Source organism: Myotis yumanensis, unplaced genomic scaffold, assembly GCF_028538775.1.
Source record: "Myotis yumanensis isolate MYYU_CA2020_CCGP unplaced genomic scaffold, mMyoYum1.0.hap1 SCAF_8, whole genome shotgun sequence".
Lineage (NCBI taxonomy): Eukaryota > Metazoa > Chordata > Mammalia > Chiroptera > Vespertilionidae > Myotis > Myotis yumanensis.
Window position 1 is genome coordinate 46,412,068 of NW_027223759.1, and position 23,374 is coordinate 46,435,441.

General features: G+C 42.6%; 1 protein-coding gene and 1 pseudogene across 1 annotated transcript in view; one reads left to right on the forward strand and one right to left on the reverse strand.

The window, feature by feature from the left end:
• The window catches only part of MYO3B (myosin IIIB), a 356,539-nt gene that overhangs the window by 174,130 nt on the left and 159,035 nt on the right, over window positions 1-23,374 (reverse strand). The window contains exons 16-21 of the mRNA XM_070423427.1: window positions 19,644-19,770; window positions 18,671-18,881; window positions 17,817-17,964; window positions 16,432-16,585; window positions 14,944-15,032; window positions 12,104-12,233 (exon numbers count right to left, since the gene is read on the reverse strand). Coding sequence (XP_070279528.1) covers window positions 12,104-12,233; window positions 14,944-15,032; window positions 16,432-16,585; window positions 17,817-17,964; window positions 18,671-18,881; window positions 19,644-19,770 — 859 coding nt within the window. The remainder of the gene's footprint in view (window positions 1-12,103; window positions 12,234-14,943; window positions 15,033-16,431; window positions 16,586-17,816; window positions 17,965-18,670; window positions 18,882-19,643; window positions 19,771-23,374) is intronic.
• On the forward strand, window positions 21,073-21,710 carry LOC139015653 (peptidyl-prolyl cis-trans isomerase B pseudogene; annotated as a pseudogene).

The following is a 23,374-nucleotide window of genomic DNA, read 5'->3' on the forward strand; positions in this document are numbered from 1 at the left end:
CAAAGAAAAAAAATAAAATAAAAATAAAAATAAAAGCACTCAAGTTTGCCCTCGCTGGTTTGGCTCAGCTCAGCCTGCGGACTGAAGGGTCATGGGTTCCATTCCGGTCAAGGGCACATGCCCGGGTTGCAGGCTCCATCCCCAATGGGGGGTGTGCAGGAGGCAGCCAATTGATGATGCTCTCATCATTGATGTTTCTATCTCTCTCTCCCTCTCCCTTCCTCTCTGAAATAAATAAAAATATTTAAAAAATAAAATAAAAGCACTCAAGGTTAACTTTTGATCTCAGAGGTATCCAAGTCTAATTTTCACATATACCAATGAATTTGTTTTCTTTCAAGAAATGACTATTCCATATCACCTTGCCGGGAGCCGGTCCATCCTTGCTGTTTCAAGGGACCTGGCATATATGGCATACTGTTCTTAATATGTTTGCTCCCCTTGGCGCTATGTGTTTTAACCAAGGTCACCTCTCCGAGAAAGGTTGTTTTCCTAGGTAGGGATTTTTCCCTGAAGTTAGGGAGGGGATAAAACCTCTTAACTAAGTGTCAGGCAGGTAGTTAATCACTTTAACTACAAACAATCATGCTTAAGCTACATAATCTTTACTCCCTGGAATGGAGATAAGAAACGCCCTAACCTTTGCAATAGAAATTGACAGGATTAAAATCAACTGGTATAAATACAGATGTAACAAGACAACAAGAGAAAGAAACAACACAGAACCTAGAGATAGGACTTGGCTGGAGACCCTAGACAGAACCTAGACTCAGAGAGAGACAGAACCTAGAGACAGGACTTGGCTGGAGATCCTAGACAGAACCTAGAGACAGAACCTAGAGAAAGAACATGGCAAAAGATCCTGGACAGAACCTGGCTACAGAACCTCTGGTGGGAGAACCTTGCTATGCTGATCAACTGACGTAGCCTCCATGTCATTCCTTCTTCGCTGACTCCGTCCACACCTTTGGGGATCCCTGGACCTGCTGGGGCTGGACCCCAACATCACCTAGCTCCTTTTTTTAAAAGAAACTTTTCTGAACATTTAAGTGTATATCTTTCAGAAAAACCACAGAAGCTTAAAAGTCTAGAAAGTAAGGAGAGGTATACTGAGAAAGGTAATACTCTATAGGAAACAAAACTTACAACATGCCTTATTGGCCAGCATTGCTCATAGCTAAGCTACACTGCCACAGGTTTTCTGGATACCCTCACACTCACATTTCTCATATATATATGAATTTTATTTGTTTGTTTTTACCAACTCATAAAATGGCAGTGTCCAGAAAGCTTCTTTAACTGGACCTAATGTGTGTGATGGTGCTAAAGGAGGACATTAATGTAAATTTTCCTTCTTAAGTAGAGGCATCACTTCTTTTTGAGACTTTGGCTTTATGGGACTGTGATGCAACATCCAGAACAACTGTTTGATTTCAAAAACTTTCTAAATTAAAGTCTTATCCTGCAGACTTGGTATGCAATTAATTACTGATTTTTTTAAAAGAATAGAAACTATAGAAAATAAAAGCCAACAAAAAAGACTATTTCTTGATGAAGGGACTCTACAAGCATTACCACTCAGTGCACTTGTGTCTGAGAACTTTTAAGTCAATGCAAATATTTTACCTTATATGGGTAATTTTCTTTGGAAATTATTTGATTCCTTACAGAGATTTGTAATCTTAAAAGTCAGGCGCTTAGTACTTCTGTTCTCATTCATTAATTCAAAAAGTATTCAGCACCTGCTCTTGAGGCTTGCAAAGTTCCCTACACATGGTTGAGGCTAAAAGAAAAAAGTTTATCGAAGATGCTTTGAATGCACCAGAACAACATTTTAGATGATTTTTAGCCTCAATTTCTATAGATGGATCATCTCTTCCATCTCTTGGAAAACTTCAGTATCACAGATTTTTCTTTCAGTCATTCAAGAACATTATTGCATGGAAACAAGCAATTGACTGTGAACTACTTTTGCAGTTTGTATAGCACCATGGATGAGTAATAAACCCGAATGAAAGATTTATGGTTTAAATGTTTCTAGAGAATATCTCTTTCAAAGCCAAAGATGTTCCCTGATGCACTGAAAGCTACCCATGAATCTAATTAATATTGTGTCTTGTGACTCCTCATTGGAGTCTAAGCTCCCTGAGGGCAGGCACTAAGTCTATCCTATTTGCCACTGTATACCTAGTGCATAGCACAATATAGCTATCACATAGCAAGCACTCAATAAACACATGTGAATGAAGGAGTGAATGAATAAACTGAGTTGCATTAAATTTTTATTTAACATGACATCCAACACCATCCAGGAGCAGGCCCCAACTCATCTCGCTTCCTGCTACATACCCTGAACATATTGCTAGTCTCTGGCCCTGACATGCTCCCCTTATATTTCAGACTCTTTGCTCAAGCTATTTGAGGTCTGGATTACAGGGCTGAAGTGGTTAAGATTGTGAGTTTCTGGGATCAAACCACCTGGGGTTTGTGTCAGTGTTGCCACTTACTTGTTAAGAGGGCTGAACAAGTTACTTGCCTTCTGAGTATCTGGGTGTCATCACCCCAGAAGGCTAGATGAATGTTAACTGAGTTTCGGGAATAAAGTGTTCCTGTTCAATTTATAGTTAACAGAATTTCAGTGATGAGTAAAGATGCAGATGTTGTTGGTACAGGGGATTTTATTAGAGCCACATGAAAACCCTACAGGTCCTAGTTGGCCAAGGAGTTTTAGTTTAAGCTAAATCACTTGGCTCAGTTTAGTGACAATCTTTAACACATATATTTTGAGATTTACAAAAATGTTATTAATTAGGGGTCCCACTTAATCAGAATTTACAGAATATCCAATTTTCTATTGCCTAGAGCCTCATTAAATATTGGGTTTGATGACTAGAAAAGAAAGCAAATAACTGAGGATTTAATATTTGGGGTTTATTTTATTCCTCCCTATTTGTCTGCTTAAAATATTATTTTTAAAGCAGAAATCACAAACTTTCAACAGAAGGGAAGGAAGAGAGGAAGGAAGAAAGGGAGGGAGAGAGGGAGGAAGAACACATAGTACTGAATAGTATTATCCACTGTCTTGGAAAAAAAAAATCCATCAGAGATAAGGAAATAAAGGAGAAATCCACTTATTTTGCCCTATATTTGTCCCCCTGCATCAGATCGGAAAAGAGATGACAATACTTAAGTGCTAACATTTACTGAGTGTTTACAATGTAGTAGACACTGTGCTCAGTGTGTGAAATGAATTATTTAATATGACAACCCTGTGAGCCATGTTCCCAATCTATCAAGAAAAGAAACTGAGGCAAAAAGTATTCAAGTTTCTTGCCCAGATATCCAAAGTGCAGAGCAGTGAAGTAATGCTGAGAGAGCCCATCATTTAGGATGTCCTAATTTAAGATTTTGGGGTTGTCCCAGGGCTTTTAATCATATCCAAGGTAGACCACTGAGTAATTGGTGGGATTGCTGACGGGCCAAACTGATTAAACCCAATTGACTTTTTTTTTTAAAAAAATCTTTATTTTTGAAAATATTACATAAATCCTCCTTTTACTCCCATTAACCTCTTCCAGCCCACTCCTATCCCCCATCCAGGCCCTCACAACCCCATTGTCTGTGTCCATGGGCTATGCATATATGCATACAAGTTCATTGGTTGATCTTTTCCCACCCATCCTCCCCTGCCTTCCCTCTGAGGTTCAATGGTCTGTTCATGCTTCTATGTCTCTGGGTCTATTTTTGATAATCAGTTTACCTGGTTCATTGCATTCCACATATGAGTGAGATCATGTGATACTTGTCTTTCTCTGACTGGCTTATTTCATTCACCATAATGCTCTCCAGGTCCATCCATGCTGTTACAAATGATAAGAGTTCTTTCTTTTTTACTGCCATGTAGTATTCCATTGTGTAAATGTACCATAGTGTTTTGTATGTTTTCCCCCCACTCATCTGCTAAACACAATTGATTTCAGATGAATGTCTGGAATTTTATAAGTCATTTACATACTGAACCAGGTCAACCACACAGCAATCCCACTGATCACTCAGCAACCACTATTGTGGCTAAACCAAATCTAGTCATCAACGGGGAGAGGGGGGGGGTGGCAGGGGGAGGTTGATTTGTTTTTGTGTGAATTGAACTACCCTTGTGAAATGCAAAGAATGGAACCACTCTACCAAACTGGAACCTTAATAAAATCTTAGCGGTCCTCTCCCATTTCCAACTCTCAAGTTCAGTTAAGTGACATTTTTTTTAGTTTACTGACATCTCACATGTGCATGTCAGTAAAGTTCACAATTGTTACTCCACACAGCTGTGGTTTACAGCTTCTCTTCACATGCAAGACGCTGGCACCAGAGCAAAATGATTAACTTTTATATGCTTCTAACATATGGACTGGACTGTTAGAATCTGGTCTTGTGCTCTAAAGAGAAAAATGCAGTTTTTATTAACATGACCCAAATTCCTGAGGGAAAAGTGTTAAGTTGTGATCCCTCTCTAAGTGGAGAGATTACAGTCTTAATGGTTTTGTTTCTAATTCATTTGTCTTGAAGTGCCCCGAGTTATCTTTTAGGAAAGGGAGGGGGAGGAATGACCTGAAAGCCCCATTCTGAAGAGATTTTATAGTGGAATAAATTGATAAACTGTAAAGGACCTTGAGACTTTTTCCTCCAATATGAGCTATGAAATAAAAGCAAAGAACCTTTCATCTTAAATGGGGACATATTTCTTTTCTATGAATGAGAAAGATGCTGGCTGAGAGAATCAGAATGTATTTTTCTTGCATTTCTGACCATTTGAAAAATCAAAAACTGCCATATTTGCTATACTTGACAGGATCATTAAAGAAATAAAACAAAGTGGCTCTAAATTGAAGTGCCACTTAAAAATAAAATGTACATTCGCTGTCACTTTTAGGAGCTATGTATAAAATGTATTGGGAAAGAATGGATCTCATTCACAACAGATACTAACTTTCCCAATATTAGTCATCATTACCACTCGATATGGAAGGTTTTAGTTTCTAGTGTTTAAGGTTATTTTTAGTTTTCTAAGGGCATAACAGCAACGGAGTCCCTAGAGCTAGGAAAGCATGGGGACTTTAAGAAGTGGGACTCAGGACCCATGCTGGAAGGCTGTCCTGGACAAGACGCGGGGGGAAATTCTCTGATCAGCTTTGCCTCAGTGGGTCCCATTTGACTCTTTTTAAAAATATATAATTTTAAATATATTTTATTAATTTCAGAGAGGAAGGGAGAGGAGAGAGAGATAGAAACATCAATGATGAGAGAGAATCATTGATTGGCTGCCTCTTGCACACCCACACTAGGAATCAAGCCCGCAGCCTGGGATATGCCTTAACTAGGAATGGATCCATGACCTCCTGGTTCATAAGTTGACGCTCAACCACTGAGCCACACCGGCCTGGCCCATTTGACTCTTGATCCTCAAGATGCTTTTCACAAAAAGGTTCTTACTGGTCTTGGAAGCTCTGTACATGAGAATCACCTTGATCTTTCTGCAGTAAAGATACCTATTGAATTTTCATAATTAATATTCTCCATACTTTTTTTGACCATAGAAATCTCTTATTCACTCCACTTATGAAACACACTTCAGAAAACACTGTTCTAGATACTATTTCATTCACAAGACATACAATTTTCTCAAGACAAGACAGTTGCATGAGACAACTGCACAGCTGGGGAGGCCAAAGTACTAAACTGCACAGCTCTGCTTGCAAATCACTGGAGATGAGGAGTCTGCGTAACTAACATTTGCTATTTCCATTATTCAGATGACCCTCAGCATCATTCGCTCTACTCCTGAGACAACAATCTGACTCTTGCCCATGCCTGGCTGGGGCTGGGAAGACTCCCCAGCTAGTGATGGCACCTTCCAGCTCCCAGGGTCACACCTGTAGAAAGCAGTGTGTTCTCTGCTGTGCCTTGAGCATGAAGTCAGCCTATTGAGACTTCTCAGTTCATTGGGGATAAGCAAGAAACGGTTCCTCTTTTCCTGCAAATTCCCCCCCTCATGCTGACGCCTCACCTCTCTATGGGGACAGGAGCTCTCTTAATCATATTCCAGCCCCATTTCATAGATTCGCCTGATATTTTCTGTTACTAAAGATTATTTTTGGTTTTGAAGATTCACAATTGTCCCTGCTGCTCATCCTGAACGGCTCCCTCATCTCGTAGTGACCTGTTATGAGCTGAACTGTACCAACACCCCCCCCCCCCAAATTTATATGCTGAAATCCTGACACCCCAGAACCTCATAATTTAACTGAATTTAGAGATGGAACCTTTAAAAAGGTGCTTAAGTTCAAATGAGGTCCTATGAGTGGGCCTTCATCCGTTGTGACTTTATTGTCCTTATAAGAAGATATTAGAACAGAGAAAACATACAAACAGATCAAGGGGCGACCATGTGAAAACACAGGTTTTCTTAATTAAATAGATATAGACAAGCTGCTTTTAAAAATTATAGGTAAAGGAACTAGAAGAAGCAAAGGAATTTTTGAAAAAGAAAAATAAAGTTGGAGGAGTCATACCACCTGCCTTTAGGACTTACTATTAACGCTACAAGAGGCAGTGTGGTATTGGTGAAGAGGTAGATATGTTAGATCAATGAAACAGACCCACGCAAATATAACCAATTGTTTTTGACAAATGTGACAGCAGGTCAATGGAGAAAGGATAGTCATTTCATTGAATGGTTTTGTAACAGCTGGGCATACTTATGAAAAAATGAATCTCAACCTCTCACCCTGTACAAAAATTAACTCAAAAGAAATGCTAGATGTAAAACTAGAATGTAAAAGTAGCTATTGAGGGTCTATTCCCACACAGTTCCACGCTGACTCTGTGGGAACGCCCTTGTTCTCTCTAGTGGGTCTTTAACACGCCTGGTTGAGTTTCCCTTTCTCATTCTGAATGGTTCTCTTCAGGAGTCCACCCTCACCTCCCACAGTATTTCAGATCAGCATCAGGAACCCTCCTCCACCCAAAGCAGCTCTCCACCGGTTTTTCATCTTGCTTCCCTCCCTTTGACTTGAGTCCTTTCCTCCCTTAATCCCACTTCCATTTCCCTCTCCTTTCCATGCTTAGAAACCTCATCACTCCAAGACTGCTCAGTTTTCTCTAGCCTTTTATTTGGTTTTTAATCTCTTCCAAGAGGCCTTTCTTAGTTAAAAGAACTCTTTTTCATGTCAACGCATGGTATTTCCATGACTTTTCCTTCTGTTTTTTAAAAATATGTTTTTATTGATTTTAGAGAGAGAAGGGAGAGGGCGAGACACACATCAATTGGCTGCCTCCTGCACGCCCCCTACTGGGGATTGAGACAGCAAGGGGGTAGGGGGTAATTAGAGCTGGCGACTTGTCAGTGCATGGGACAACACTCAGTGCATTGAGCCACACCAGCCAGGGCCCTTCTATTGTTACTTGTATAGACACAGTGATCATATTGCCCACTTTGTTGATTTACATGCCTGCTCAGAATTTACTTTTTCTTCTTACTTTTTTATACATTTTAGGATTTGGCACTATCTGTCCCTGACTATTCTGGCTGGGATTTTCTTTTATTCCATGTAGAAATCACCTGTGCATAGCACCCTATCTAAAACGATGATACACGTGTAATTATCTATTGACTGAAATACACTCCCAGATTACACAGAATGAAGTGGGCCTCTGTGCGGGGGAACTGGCTCACCAGGGCTCCCTGACAGGGCTGGCTCCTTTCGGCCCCCGTTTCAGGAAGAGCCGAGCACCGTCCATGACTGTGACCCTGGAACTTGGTCATTTAGAGTCAGCTCATCCTGCTAAACTCACTTGCTGAACTGTCAGGATGGAGGAGCAGCCATAAATAGAAACTGAAAACTCAGAGATGGCTACTAACTGCTCCTCTTAGGAGCTTAACGCATTTAATTTGGGGAGCTACAGAATCAGGAACAGACAATCAACAAGTATGTCCGCAGTGAAAGTGTTACATGCTTTGCAGATACAACATGGAGGCTCATCTTGCCCCGCCTCCATATCCAAATAAAAGGGGAGTCAGCCCTAGCAGGTTTGGCTCAGTGAATAGAGCGTCGTCGGACCACAGACTAAAGGGTCCTGGGTTTGATTCTGGTCAAGGGAGCAAACTTTGGTTGTAGGCTCGGTCCCTTACATGCCGGATGCAACCAAACAATGTGTCTTTCTCACATCAATGTTTCTCTCTCTGTGTCTCTCCCCCTCCCCTTCCACACCCTCTAAAAGTCAATGGAAAAATATCTCGGGTAAAGATTAACAAAAATAAAAATAAATAAAAAGGGGAGCCAGTGGAAGTCAAGATTGAGAGACTTGACTGTTGATTTTACTGGAAATCAAATTCCAAGGGAGAGACCTTGGAGTCCTTGAACTGAAGGAGCCGGTGGAGACAAAACTCAGTTCTAGGTTCTGATGCAAAAACCAGACTTTCAGGCTCAGACGACGTTCCCTCTGGAGCTACTCTTGTTTCTTACAGTTTTCCCCAAGTTCCTAAAGCCTTTGAGACCCCAAATTACTCTTTGGAAGTCAGGATTCATGATTCAAAGACAGAAAAGGGTTTCTCAGGATCCTTTTGAAACCTCCTCCTCTCTTTCCGCCCCTGAGCCTTTTGAACTTCTCTCTAGTTTACTAGTAGCGAGTGGAACATTCCCCAAACAGGAAAATGTGCCATGAGACCTTGTTAGAACATCTTTCCTTTTCATGTTTTTATACGTAGATCATTCAGTTTGAGAAGTCCCAGCTGAAGGGTTAGAAAGCAGTGTTGCTGCCACATCAAATTTTCACGCATAAAATCTTCAGAGCATTTCCTATCAATAGGAAGAATTACAAAGAAAATGTCATCACCTCTGAAGTGGCCCATCAGCAGGCCTACAGTGGTGGTTGTATAAGAGGGGAACTGAGAGAACCCATATTGACTGCAGCTGCCTCCATTTACCCAATCGACACCGAATACCTTGGAACCAGAGTGTGCCCCTCAGGCGGAGGCATGGCCCCCACCAGACGCAGCTGTGTGCCAGCAGGAGCCGCTGCTGGTGGGGGGTGGGGGAGCTGCAGAAACCTGGGAGAAGCTGATGACTCCGGGCCTCATGTTCTATGCTTTTCAGTATTTAGGGATGTGCAATGCGAACAGGAAACAGGAAAATGCCAATTGCATTCCTCTCCCTGATTTTACGTCATGGTTTTACACAAACACACACAGAGGTCAAGCCTCTCAACCTTGATAAGAGATTCAACTGAGACCAATATTTCTGTTTGATATCCACTAATGAAGGGGTTGGTACCTGCCCCGCAGCCCAGAGAGGAAGCTGATTTTAAAGGACAGGAATGTTAGCCCGAGACGCCTGTGTATGAAAGCAAAGGACAGCAACCGTCCAGCTACCGGTAAACTTCAGCTGGACAGGAAACCTTAAGTAAAAAAAGTAAAGGCTTTGGTTTTTTTAAGATTCTAAGATATCTTCTCTATATTTTGGGGAGAAAAGAATTATTGTGAAACAGAATGCATGCACAGAGAAGTGTGCAAAACATAAATGCACAGCATAATAAATACTATAAAACCAACATCCATGCAACCACCACCAAGCCCGGGAGCCAGAGCATTGCCGACATCCCACAGGGACCTGACCTCTCAGATCTGAGGGGCCCAGTGTGGACCTCTTTTTAAGTTTGGAACTAACAGCCTCCAAGGGTTCCCAACTTTGACCTTTTCCTTCCTCTCTGTAGTTCATCCCCTAAACGTTTATGAAGTCATCGCCCATATCTATGTTCACTGAATTAGTGCCCCATTTAAGTATTTGAGGGTTTCAAGCAAGATAAATAAAAATGACCAAGAAAATGGTTACTCATGCATTGAAAATATTAGCATATTCTTTTCCAAAATGCCAGGTGTGTGGGACCTGCTTCAGCCAGAACACTGGGATGTACACCCAGGTCTCCCTTCATAAGGGGCCTGTGCCTTAAACACGTATTTCAGTTTCAGCAAAAGTAGCACAACCTTCTTCTGTCCATTAAAGTTTTCCCACCTTCAAAGGCGGTAATAAAACCAAAAAATATGTAATATAGATGTTTTAAAATTTAGAAGCTTAATTAATGTTCTGACTTACAACATAATATGTACAATTTCTTTAGAACTGAGTTTTGAGGACAAATATTGTCGTAAATTAATATCTAATTCTAGGTGTTAAATGAAGGTAAAAGGAAGTTGCAGTGGCTCTCGGTCAAAGCCATATTATCTCTATCTCTGTATTCTCCTTTGCTGCCTAAACAGCGCCTTATGCTGGGAGCTGCTCTATAAATGCTTGTTATTTGAGGCCATTTTTACATGAATAATTTCAGAAAAAGAGAACAGAATCATGCTTGTTAGTTTTAATGTGTATTCGTGGCTTGTTACTTACATTCCAAATGTAGAGGAAATAAAGCTTGGGATTTCAAAAAGAATTATTATGCATAATATACAACTCAGGAATACAAGGAAGCGTCTCAGGAAGGCACTTTTGTTTCTAGTCTTATATTTCACTTTAGTTCCCTCCCGTTGGCGTGGAGTGCAGTATTGAGGCAAGACTCAGGAAGAGTTAGAAGATAGGCGGAAAGCGCTGTCGGAGAAAAACATAAAAAGGGAAGCGGAGGCTGTCTCTTTGTTCCTTTTCCTTCTCACTTTGAAGTGATCAGGGCCAACGGAAGGCAGAGCCTGATTTCTTTCACAGTGCCACCTAGTGGCCCAGACTGTGAACTTTTTAAAAATTTTGCCAGAGGTTGAAAAATTGGAAATGCCAAAGCTGTTAACAGATTTGACAAACCATTATTTATATTTATGGTAGAGTGCTAATGTCAACTGACAAGTTCCTTGGATATATTTTATTTCAAAGAGTACATCTCCTATTCATAATGGCTTATCTTCGCCTCCGCACAGAGTCGTCTGATGAGTCTACGCCGTAGAGCCTGGTGAGGAAGCACCAGCCCTGCCCACACCTGCCCATTCTCCAGAAGTTTATAATGAATCAAACCCTGACTATGCCCAAGAGAGGTCTGGAGAGGAAGCTAGAGGGAAGCCTTCTGGTGGGCACCCTGCTATTTTGTTTAAAGGAGCATGTTTGAATAAAGTTAAGAACCTGGTTTCAACTTTTCTCCCAAGTTAAGATAAAGCAAAGGTTGTAGACTGTGGTTTTTTCCTTAACCAAGCTTTTTATTCCTCTGCACATTGCTAAAAAATCAGGCGTAGCAGCCACTCTCTTTTAACATACAAAGGTCTCATGCTAGACATGGGTGTCAACGATTCCAAGAGGGATGTGGGAAAAAGAGGAAATTATGAACAATGATAAAGAGGTGTCTCATCCTCCATTCTTAAAAGTATACCCATACTTGTTTCCAGACATAGCCTCAAAAACATACAGCCCTTGAGAGGAGAGCTGTGGGAAGATCTGAGTCTGTTTCCTGTTCACATTGCACATCCCTAGTCATCATTTGGCAAAGATCAGCAACTTCCTGCTTCCTGGCATGAGAACTGACTAAGCAACTAAATGTAAGTTGACTGTAAGTAGGCATACGCTGTGGATAAGGGCCAGCGGTGGACCAGTTCCAAGTTGGTTAGGGGAGTGTGATGTGTGGTCGATGACGGGGTGGGAAATTGGACCAGGTAACCTCTGAGAACCCCATGATTGAATGGCTTTGATTCCTACACTCCCTTCACTTGGATCATACATGAATAGAAATAATCTTCCTAATATTCTAGGTAAACTGAGACCATGTTAGAGTGTTAGCATGAATTAATAACATATGGTGTTACAAATGCAAGAATGAAAAGAAGCAGGCAGAGAAAATGAGAAGTGTGAGAGTTCATGTTAGAGAAAGTGTGTGTGTGTGTGTACATATGTATACATAAAATTAAATTGCAAAAGAAACAATCACTTTCCTTTTCTTGAACTTCGTCAGATAGACTTTCACCCCTGCTTAAAGTTCAGTGTTAGTACTGCAGCCCTGGCAGAGCTGAGACACTAACGGGAAAACCCCAGCAGGGCTTGTAGAAGCATCGGTTGCAGGGCTACCAGGGGGAGGTTCCAAGTACCTGTTTTGGTTAAAGGGATTGAGAAGAGTCGCTGGAGAAGCCTGTTTTCTGACGTTCTCAAGACTACAACCACATCGGCAGGGAGAGTGTCTCTGTTTTTCTCAAGAAACCCAGAAGCATCGTATGATACCTGCAATATGAATAGCAAATTACGAGTTAGCCAACGCTGTCCACCATTGGTGACACTGGCGAGCTGTCTGAGGTCAGTCACCAATCGACCTCTGTGTAGAATGAGCCTTGACACAGCCATGCTCTTAAATCCAGCCCACCATAAGGGGAAATTCTGAAATTTTTGACAGGCCAGTTTATCTTAACTTCTTGTTCAGTTGCTCTTTGAAGAGCCAAATCAATATCACATCAGAATAATTATTAAAACATTTTGGGCATTCTGGGGGGGAGGGGGCCTGTGGGAGTGGAGTAGGTTATAGCGGGGATAAAAGGTGATGGGGGAAAAAATAAAATGAAGAAAAAAGCATATTGTGCACTAACTATATGTGAAGCACCCATCCTTTGAGATAAACACTCATTATCTCCATTTTATTGGTGGGCAAACGGAGGCTTAGAGAGAAGCTGAATAATGTGCCCATGGTCACACATTTCAAGCAGTGGGTGGGCATCCAAACCCAGGCTCACAACCTCTATCCTCTGAGTGCTTTCCAAGGTACTGCTCACAGCACCTGGGTGATTGCTCAGGGATGCTGAGCAGTTCTCAGTTCTCAGGAAGAGGGGATCCAAGTCAGAGAAATGTTAAGGAACACTCCAGAGAAATGTTATTGGTAAATGAATTCAGGAAAGGACCCTACCCAGAAAGAAAAGAACCCTTTTCTCCCTTAAAATCAAGAAGACAGAGAAAGGGGGAGGGAAAGGGGTGGGTAAAAAAAAAAAGGTGTAGAGCAGTGGTTCTCAACCTTCCTAATGCCGAGACCCTTTAATACAGTTCCTCATGTTGTGGTGACCCCCAATTTCATTGTTACAAATTAAACATAATTAAAGCATAGTGATTAATCACAAAACAATATGTAATTATACATGTGTTTTCCGATGGTCTTAGGCGACCCCTGTGAAAGGGTCGTTCGACCCCCAAAGGGGTCTCAACCCACAGGTTGAGAACCGCTGGTGTAGAAGGACTGAGAGATGAAAAGGGAGGCGTGAGGAAGAGGACAGGCATGGGAAGCAGATATGAATGCGGGAGGGAGGATCAGGGCAGATGTGGGTATCTCAGATGTGAAGGAGATTAAGAAGCAGACATCAATGCAAAGGTAAATGAAATATTTAAAAGCAAAAACTGGATTACACTTTCTACCAAAGATCCAAAATAGAGACCATCATGTACTGTGTAGAGAGAAAAACAATCCCCTTTGCTTGTGAAGGGGTTCAGAACAAGTCACCCCAAAATATGCCTCTCCGCCATGAAGATTATTTTGAGCTAAAAGCAATCAAAACCCAGAAGAATCAGGAAAAACTCTCTACCTCCCTCTCAACTGCCTAAATTTACACTGGAAGGGGCCTGCACCAGGAAGAGAGCTAGTGCCGGACATTTTTACCTAAGCAACTGACCTGCATAACGGGGCAAACTTTTGTTTTCCAAACACCTCCTCCGCCTTCCCTGAATGACCCTCCTTCCCTTTGTATGGACACACCCCTACTCCTTTCCTTAGCTCAGGATGTTATATAAGCTGCAGTTGCCTGGCTGTCCTTTGGGCCTTATAGTCTTTCGGAACTCTGTACACATGTAACTAAACTTGTTTTCTCAGGTTAATCACAGGGGTGGGGAACGTCTGGCCCGTGGGCCATATAAGGCCCGAGAAATCATTTGGTCTGGCCCTCCCAAGGCATTAGGGGTGAGTTAATTAAGTGTTTGGCCAAATATAGCAGGCTGATTTTTAAGTTGATAATTTTGTATGGCCTGCGAATGATGTTATAAATATCCATATGACCCTTGGCAGAAAAAAGGTTCCCTACCCCTGTGTTAATGTACTTTATATCAATTTAATCAAAGAACCTAGAAGGGAAGAAGAGAAAGCTTATCTGCCCTTTCACTTGTACTAGATTGCCTTTTAACCAGTCTTCAATCAGGCAAAATTTATTTTAATGTCATATATGAATTTGAGAAACAATTTCAATAAACCTCAAATCAACAAAATAATCCAAAATGCCCTTTATTGAAGTCCTATCTATTTTCCGGGCCCAGGGCCTCAGCAGACCCCACCAGAACCAATTAGCCACAATGCCACTGGCTCCTCTGAAGGAACTTGAGCAATGAGTTATTGGCTATGGGACTAGAGAATTTCCTGAATTAGTCACTCATCTACTTCAGGAACTTGAAATTGAGACTGAAGTAAAATGTATGAAAAGTAGAAATTTTGTTTGATGTTGTGAAAGCTTAACATCTGGATGACGAAGTGAATTTTTTTTTCCTTTTCATCTAGACATTTTGGGTGCCCTGTAGCCATACACTTAAAGTGCTACACGTGGAGCCCCACGGTGACAGTAACCTTCCTCTGTTACCTACACATCTCCAAACGACCTCTGAATGTGAACATTCACCGCCAAACACCTTGGAAACTGTAACACGTTTTCTCTCTGAAGAGCTGTCACTTCTAGGCCAAACCCCGGGTGAGGAGCAGATGGCAGCTGGCCGGCCACCCTGGTGAGAAATTGCTTGCTTGCCAGGGGCAAGTTTCAGTGATCGGCACCACTGAGAACGCTGGGCGCTGTGATTAGGTGTCCGGGAAGAGTTAAAAGGAGACAGAAGTCTGCAAGCAATTCCGTGAGTGGCACAGACAGGGTAATATGGACACTTTCCCCTTGTCAATTTCAGGATGAATAACTCGGCTCACCTTTCCGGCGTAGTGCTGAATGCCAAAGCTCAGCTCCACTCCCTTGGGCCTCCAGAAGTATATGCAGCGTAAATTCGCCTCAAATTTATCTGTGGATTTTCATGTTTAAAAGTTACAACGTGAATTGTTTCCTCTGTCAAACAAAAACATGCTCCTTGCATGAGTGGCCCAGAACAAGGGATTTCAGAGGAGCCTGATATTATCCTTATACATATGCAGTGGAGAGAGAGCCCCTGGTAAAGCAGGCGCTCACAATACAACACTCATTTAGTTGTTTCCTGTGGTCTTTTTGTTGTTGTTAATCCTCACTGAGGACATTCTCTCCACTGACTTTCAGCGTGGAAGGGAAGGGGAGAGACAGAGAGAAACATCTATTAGTTGCCTCCCACACGCACCCTGACAGGGCTGGGGATCGAGCCTGCAACTGAGGTACACGCCCCTGAGCAGAACTGAACCTGTGACCCTTCAGTGCACAGGCCAACGCTCTAACCATTGAGCAAATGGGCCAGGGCTTCACATTGTCTTTGGTGTCAGGCCATACTCTGAGATCCCGTGTTCTGCTCTGAGAACTCCTAGCATGGAGCATGGACAGTGATGACACCAGAACTAATTGGCTAATTAGTTCACGAACCATGAAGAGATCCCATGGAAGGCAAATACTCATCCTGGCAACTTGTGACAATTTTATAGATAAAATGAAGCCAGTGGGGTGACAGTTTCAACTCCTAGAAGCGAATCTCTGCCATAAACCAATTTTCCATCTGGGGAAAAGACCTGCAACTTTATTCTCCCTCGAGGATCACTTTTGCTATCGTTGTGACTGAGAGCCACTTCTGTGAGAGGAATGGTGCGGAGTACCAAAGGGATGCGAGGATTCGAGCTTTGCTGCCTCAAGCATCTCACAGTCTAAGTGAGGGCCAGGATCGCATGCAACACCGAGGATCTGAGGGGAGGAAGGAGGTCAAGAGGAACAGGGTAGGAGGGCCTTTAATGCCCAGAGGAGGTGTTTTATTGTCATGCCATAGAGAACAGTAGCCTACAAAATGTGGCTGTAAACAGACTACATTAGCCAGGATGTCCAGGATAGAGGGGGAGAGTAGGAGCCTGGACTCCAGGAGACCAGAAGGGGCTTCTATACACACTTGGCCTAAAGGTGGCGGGGCGTCCAGGTGGAGATATGAGAGAAGGTAAGAAATGGAGGGGAAGCAAGTATTGGCTGTGGGAAACAAGGGAAAAGAAGGTATAAAAACGATGTTGACATAGGGTCATGGTATTTCCGTTTGCAGAAATAGGATAGTGAGGAGGGTTTGAGAGATTTAAGATAAATATTCTACCAGGACATTTGCTGGACATTTCAATTCCTTAAAAGCACTTTCACAACTCACCAGGTGGCTAAAATACACAGGATATGTCCATTAAGCCACACTCATTGGCTGACATGAGCCAGGTTCTCTTCTGAGTGTATATCCCTTTCCAAAAGGTACCTACCAACCAGGGTCTGATCCGTGGCCTGGGGAAACCGGCTTTCTTCATCCAAAAGCGCCAGTAGCCCCAGGGGTTTCTGGAGGAACATATCCAAGAGTGGCCGGTTGTCCTCGTACTCCACAGGGGCAGCGTCAAGGCCCTCGTTCTGATATTCCATCTGGAAGGAAACGGAGTGTGAATGTCTCCAGCCCCAAACTGGCCGAGGCACCACCAGGCTGCCTTAGCATGAACTTTCTATGTCCTGCAACGCTGAACACATGTGGAAAACAGGGTGTGTTTATGTTGGTAAAGGGCCCTTCTGCATATAACACTGTTAAAGCTTTGGTTTAAGCCTGACCTATGGGTGGCCTGTGGTAGGCAGCTAAAGCGGGCAAAAGAAGGGATGGCTCTCTATCTCCCAAAAAATAATGATTTGGTAACATAATTTAGAAACTCCTTTAGAAAAGAAGTCGAATTTTTTAAAAAAAAATTTCTGTGTGACAAGTATGGTTTAAACCAGGTAGAAAGCAGACTTCTATTTTGCAAAGGATTCTGCAAGGGGATCAGCTGGGACTGAAAAACTAGAAAAACTCCAGATTTCCCTGGGAAATAAATGCATGGAACCTGGACTGAAACAAGGCAAATTTTGTGCGGGGAGTGGGGGTTGGGGGGGGGGGGGTGTTGGTTAAGAGGGGAGAGCAGTGCAGTATGGATTTATCCAGCTCCGATGATAAAACCAATATTGGCATTTTTAGTCCATGTCTCTATTTCTCTAATCATATTATAGTTTGTGTGTCCTCACTTCTTCATTAAAACAAGGGATTTGGTCAAAATGTCTCTTTATTGCAACTATTTGATACAGGAGAGTCTTGGGGTTGGGGTAGAAGAGAAGGGTCCAACTAGCTCCACACCCTGTTTTATTTGTCATTAAGCTCATTGGGGAAAGACTTCCACTTCAGAAAACCTATCCTACTCTTCCCCTGAGACACCATCCAGTTCCGAGAGGATCTGGTCAGCTAGAGGTGGGGGATGGCACTGGCCTGAGAGTTAAGAACATAAGAACCTGTGTTCTGAATTCAAGATTGTCCCATGTCATTTTGGACATGATCATAGATATTTTTAGCTAAATAAAGCAGAAGAAAATCCAGTATTTGGGGCAATACACATGAAATAATTGGCTTGGCACCAGCTCCGCCCAAGGGAGGAAATGTACCTTTCTACAAAAATCAAGATTTTGTTTTTCAGGCTGAATGTAGACCATTGATTTATTTTGACAGGACTGCCTCACCAGTGGTTTTTCCCTTTAGAGCATTTTACCTGTTAGCCGAACAGGGTTTCTGATTCAAATTGTGGGCAACTTGGAGACACCTTCCCCGGTCAGGTTTCCTGATTTCAGAGTTCACTATTACCTGCTCAAGAGCAAAAACGTGCTGATTGAAGTAGTACTGGATTTGCTCATTGGCGATATTTATGCAGAGCTGCTCAAATGAATTTCTCCGGAAGTCCTCAAATCCAAAAATATCCAATATCCCCACATTCATACCGCCATCTGCACTACTGCAGGAGAGAGAATACAACCTTTCAGGGAAGGAAACATTCATCTCAGAGGACAGTGAGAATGTATGTATGTGCCCACGTATTTATCAGTCCATGTACCCACTCATGGGAAGTAGCATTCTGCTGCCTCTAAGAAAGCAATAGCTTGTGCCTTAAACCATGGATTCCTTTAGTCTTTTCAACAGTATTTCCAACTTGTTTAAAGCAGTAGGAGCTCCATATAGAAAGAGACTAAAGAGGAACCACTCCTAATGGGCGGGAGCTGCACTCTCATGCTTTCACTTCCCCACCCACAATCGAGGGAGTCGTGGTGATAATGTAAGATACTGTGCTTTACAACTTTTCATGAAATGTCTCCGTTGATTCTAATTATGAGAAGATTATTATCCTAATTTTACAGATGAGAAAACCGCCACTTAGAACATGCAGCTGATCAAGCTGTAGAACTTGGATGCCAATCCCGTTTGTCAAGTTCCAAGCCAAGTCTGTTCTCTTCAACACTACTCTGTACTGGCTCTGTCAATCATCTGCCTTTCGGGTATCACTCCTCGGCCCTCCTGGATCCCAGTGCATTTTTAAAAGAAGAAGCCCTAAGAGCTTCGCTAAAGAAAGCCCAAGAGAGGACCAAAGGTTTTGTCCTGCAAATTCTCAGACACCGGGGTTGATGACAGCTCTTCCGAGGCCTCTGCTCCCTGGGGGAACTTGCCATATGTTTTTCTCTGGCTGCAGGAGTGTATTGATGCGATTGACAATCCAGCTGAAGAGCCTCCCATACAAGGCTTTAGACATGGCATCGCGGACGTCCGAGGCCCTGTCAACAGTGTTGGCGCGGATGATGGTCTCTCCTCGGGTGACCACACAATGTGACGTGAGGGCCTCCTGGAGCTCTTCGGGGCGGATGCAGAGGACAGAGGCAGCTGGAACAAAGCGTCAGGGTGACACTGGAGAATGAATCCATCCATCCATTCATTCATCCAGCCAGCATTTACTCAACATCTACTCTGTCCTTGGCACTTCAAAGTCCAAGATAAACAAGCCAGGTCCCTAACCCCAAGAAGCATCCAGATGACCCAGTATCTCCCACACTGTCCTGAAAGCTCTGCATGGTGTTAGATTTAAAAAAGTGGGAGGAAGTAGCTTTGGTCAGGCCAGTTGGAGCAGTTTTTGGAGACTATAATATCCTCTTAGAGAGTCACAACACAAATTCGTATTTTACAGGCCATAAGAAGTGCTGTATTTTAACACAAAAGGTGCTCATTTGATTTAAATGAGGTTTTTGTAAACTCAGGATTCTCCTTCTTCATACCACCATTATTACTTGTAAAACAAAAAAACCAATTAGGTGCCTGCTTTCTCCCCGGCTGAGGTTGAATCAATAGATTTAGAGTGGGGTCCAACCTCTCGTATTAATTTCAAAAATTTTTTGATGATTTTCAAAAGCTGCCAGTGTTGAGAACCACTGTCCAAAGTTACCTGCCGTGAAATTCTTTTCTGCAGAACACCTATTTGCAGCTCATGTTCTACAAGACATCTTTCAGGAAACACTGGTTAGTGAAAACACCCAGAGCTAGCAGAAGAACCAGCAGCAGCTGCACTATCTTCTATAAAGTCTTTAAAAACTACCAAAGTGAAAGAAAAATGTACTTTGGCAACACAGTGCACAGGCATCAAATAATTACCATTTTTCAAAGCTTCAGCATTAGGCACCTCACTTTTATCAGTTTGATGTTGAGAAGAAATAGCTGCAAATTCAATGTTTCCAATATTCAAAATCCCAGCCAAAATTCTGTACACTGAATGCACCTCCTGAAAAAAAGACAACAAGAACCATGTTTGAAGGTGATTACCAATGAAACCAAGGAAACACCAGCACCGTGGTAGAAACTGCCAGTTGTCACCGAAATCCATCCTTCCCCTTTTCCTGGCACACAAAACAAATTTTTTTTTTAATGGTCTTTAAAGTTTGCTTTTATTGTATTTTTTTCCCTACAGGTTTTTGAGTCCTGAATTCATTTCTCTAAGACAGTGGTTCTCAACCTGTGGGTCGCAACCCCTTTGGCGGTCAAACGACCCTTTCACAGGGGTCGCCTAAGACCATCCTGCATATCAGATATTTATGTTACGATTCATAACAGTAGCAACATTACAGTTATGAAGGAGCAACGAAAATAATTTTATGGTTGGGTCACAACATGAGGAACTGTATTTAAAGGGCCAGAAGGTTGAGAACCACTGCTCTAAGAGGAAGAACAAATCCTCTGAAATTTCAAATAGAAAGAAAAGATATGTTAGAAAGGAGGAAGTTCTATGTTGGTCAGTAAGAGCTGGATGGCTTTTTTTTTTTTAACTTTATCAGTTATTTATTGCTACATAACACCACATGGATATTCTTGTGCATGTATCAAATTATTATTTTTTAATGTTTATTATTATTTTAAAATCTTTATTGTGAGAGTATTACAGATATCCCTTTTTCCCCTTAATGCCCACTCCACCTGGTTCCTGCCCTGCCCCTTCATTACCCTATTGTCTGTGTCCATAGGTAATGCATATATACATGTAAGATCTTTGTTAAATCTCTTCCCACCCTCCACCCCGCTTCCCTCTGAGAATCATTAGTCTATTTCATTTCCATGCCTCCGATTCTATTTTATTCACCAGTTTATTCTGTTCTTTAGATTTCTTTTTATTTTGATTTTTATATTCAATTGTTGATAGATATGTATTTATTGCCATTTTATTGTTCATTTTTTAAATCTTTTTCTTCTTCCTCTTCCTCTTCTTAAAGAATACCCTTCAACATTTTTTGTAATACTGATTTGGTGGTAATGAACTCCTTTAGCTTTTTCTTATCTGCGAAACACTTTATCTGACCTTTAATTCTAAATGATAGCTTTGCTGGGTACAGTAATCTTGGTTGTAGGTCCTTACTATTCATAACTTTGAATATTTCTTGCCACTCCCTTCTGGCCTGCATAGTTTCTGTTGAGAAATCAGCTGACAGTCATATGGGCATTCCCCTGTAGGTAACTAATTGCTTTTCTCTTGCTACTTTTAAAATTCTTTGTCTTGCTTGGCTGCCCTGGCCATGCTCCCTTCTCCCCGTGGATGCTAGGCCTCTCGGAGTGGAACATAAAGCTTCTTTTCGTCACTGCCCTCATTGTGGGCTCCGTCATCTTCCTTCTGTTGCTGGGACTTTCCATGGCCGATGAGAAGAAGAAGGGGCCCAAAGTCACCGTCAAGGTGTACTTTGACCTGCGGATTGGAGATGAAGACATAGGCCGGGTGGTCATAGGTCTCTTTGGAAAGACTGTGGATAATTTTGTGGCCTTAGCTACAGGAGAGAAACGATTTGGCTACAAAGACAGAAAATTCCATCGTGTGAACAAGGACTTCATGATCCAGGGTGGAGACTTTACTCGGGGAGATGGCATGGAGGTAAGAGCATCTACGGTGAATGCTTCCCCGATGGGAATTTCAAGCTGAAACACTATGGGCCCGGCTGGGTGAGCATGGCTAATGCTGGCAAAGACACCAATGGCTCCCAATTCTTTATCACAATAGTCAAGACAGCCTGGCTGGATGGCAAGCATGTAGTGTTCGGCAAAGTTCTAAAGAGCATGGAAGTAGTACGGAAGGTGGAGAGCACCAGGACGGATGGTCGGGACAAGCCCCTGAAGGATGTGATCATTGCAGGCTGTGGCAAGATCGAAGTGGAAAAGCCCTTTGCCATTGCCAAGGAGTAAGGCCCCAGGGACAGCTTCCTCTTGAGTGACTGTGTTTGGGCCTGTTGCCCTCTCTGGGGGGTGAAGACAGCCCTCCACAGTGCTCTGTGCTGCACCAGCCCTAGTGCAGATGTCTGACAAAGGGGACCCACCCCCTCACATTCCACAGGCCCAGTTTTGTAACAAACTTCTACCAACGCTGACCAATTAAAAAAGAAAGGTGGGAGTTTTTTATAAAAAAAAAAAAAAAAGAAAGAAAGAAAGAAAAGTTTCTTTGTGTTTAGCCCTTGGTATTTTAATTATGATTTGTCTTGGTGTGGGCCTCTTTAGGTTCCTCTTGTTTTGGGACTCTCTGTGCTTCCTAGACTGGTAAGTGTATTTCTTTCACCAGGTAGGGGAAGTTTTCTGTCATTATTTCTTCGAATAGGTTTTCAATATCTTGCTCTCTCTCTTCTTCTGGCACCCCCATAATTCAAATGTTGGTACACTTGAAGTTGTCCCAGAGGCTCCTTACACTATCTTCATATTTTTCGATTCTATTTTCTTTTTGCTCTTCTTATTTGATTTTTTTTGCTTCCTCATATTTCCCCTAGTCTACTGTTGAATCCCTGTATATTATTCTTTATTTCAGTTAGTGTATGCTTTATTTCTGACTGGTCCTTTTCCATGACTTTGGCATTCTCACTAAGATCTTTAAAAGTTTCACTAAGTCCTTGAAGGTCTCATGAAGATAGTTGAGTAACTTTATAACTGTGGTTTTGAACGCTGTATCCAGTAGTTTGCTTTCTTCCATTTCTTTCACTTGTGACATGTTTCTTTGTCTCCACATTTTGGCTGCTTCCCTGTGTTTGTTTCTATATATTGGGTAGAGCTGCTATGTCTCCTGGAGTTGGTAGAGTGGCCTTATGTAGTAGGTGTCCTATAGGGCCCAGTGGCTCAGCCTCCCCAGTCAACTGAGCTGTGAACTCTAGGTACACCCCTTTGTGGGCTGTGAGCACAGTCTTGTTGTAGTTGAGACTTGACTGCTGTCAGTGTCACTGGAGGAATTAACCACCATGCCAATTGACTGTGAGAACTAGCTGGGACTACAGTGGGAGAGCTGCTGTGCAGGAAACACCCCTATGGAGCAGGACTTTGCTTCAGTAGGGCTTTGGTGCTGAGTCTACCCTTTGCATGTGTTGCTCATGGATGTGTAGAATTGTAATCTGGTATGGTCTGAAGCTGTCCACTGGCTCTTGGGTTTCCAGGGAGGTACAAAGTCAGCCACTGCCTGAGGCCACCCAGCAGGAGCTACAGAGAGATCTGTAGATTCTTCCTATTTGTATTGGGTTTGGAAGTGCCTAGGTGAGGTCCAGCTGTGAAGCAAGGCAGGCTGGTGCTGGTGCTGGGTCTTGGGCCTTTTATTGATAGGTTTGGGGCATATTGACACCAGCCTCGGCTTGAGAGACTTCAGCAAAATCTGAAGCCTAAGCCAGAACAGGCCATTCATATGGAAACACTGCTGCAAACAGCTTGGGTGGGACTGAAAATTGGATGGGGCAGGGTTTCATCAAATCACCAGGGCAGGGCAAACAGTGTGTTCCAAGTTGACGGGGACTCAGATATGGTTGCCAGTCAGCCCTGGGTTGGGGAGGTCTTGGCATAGATAGGAACAATGACCCCTGTGAGCACCTCCCGAATATCTC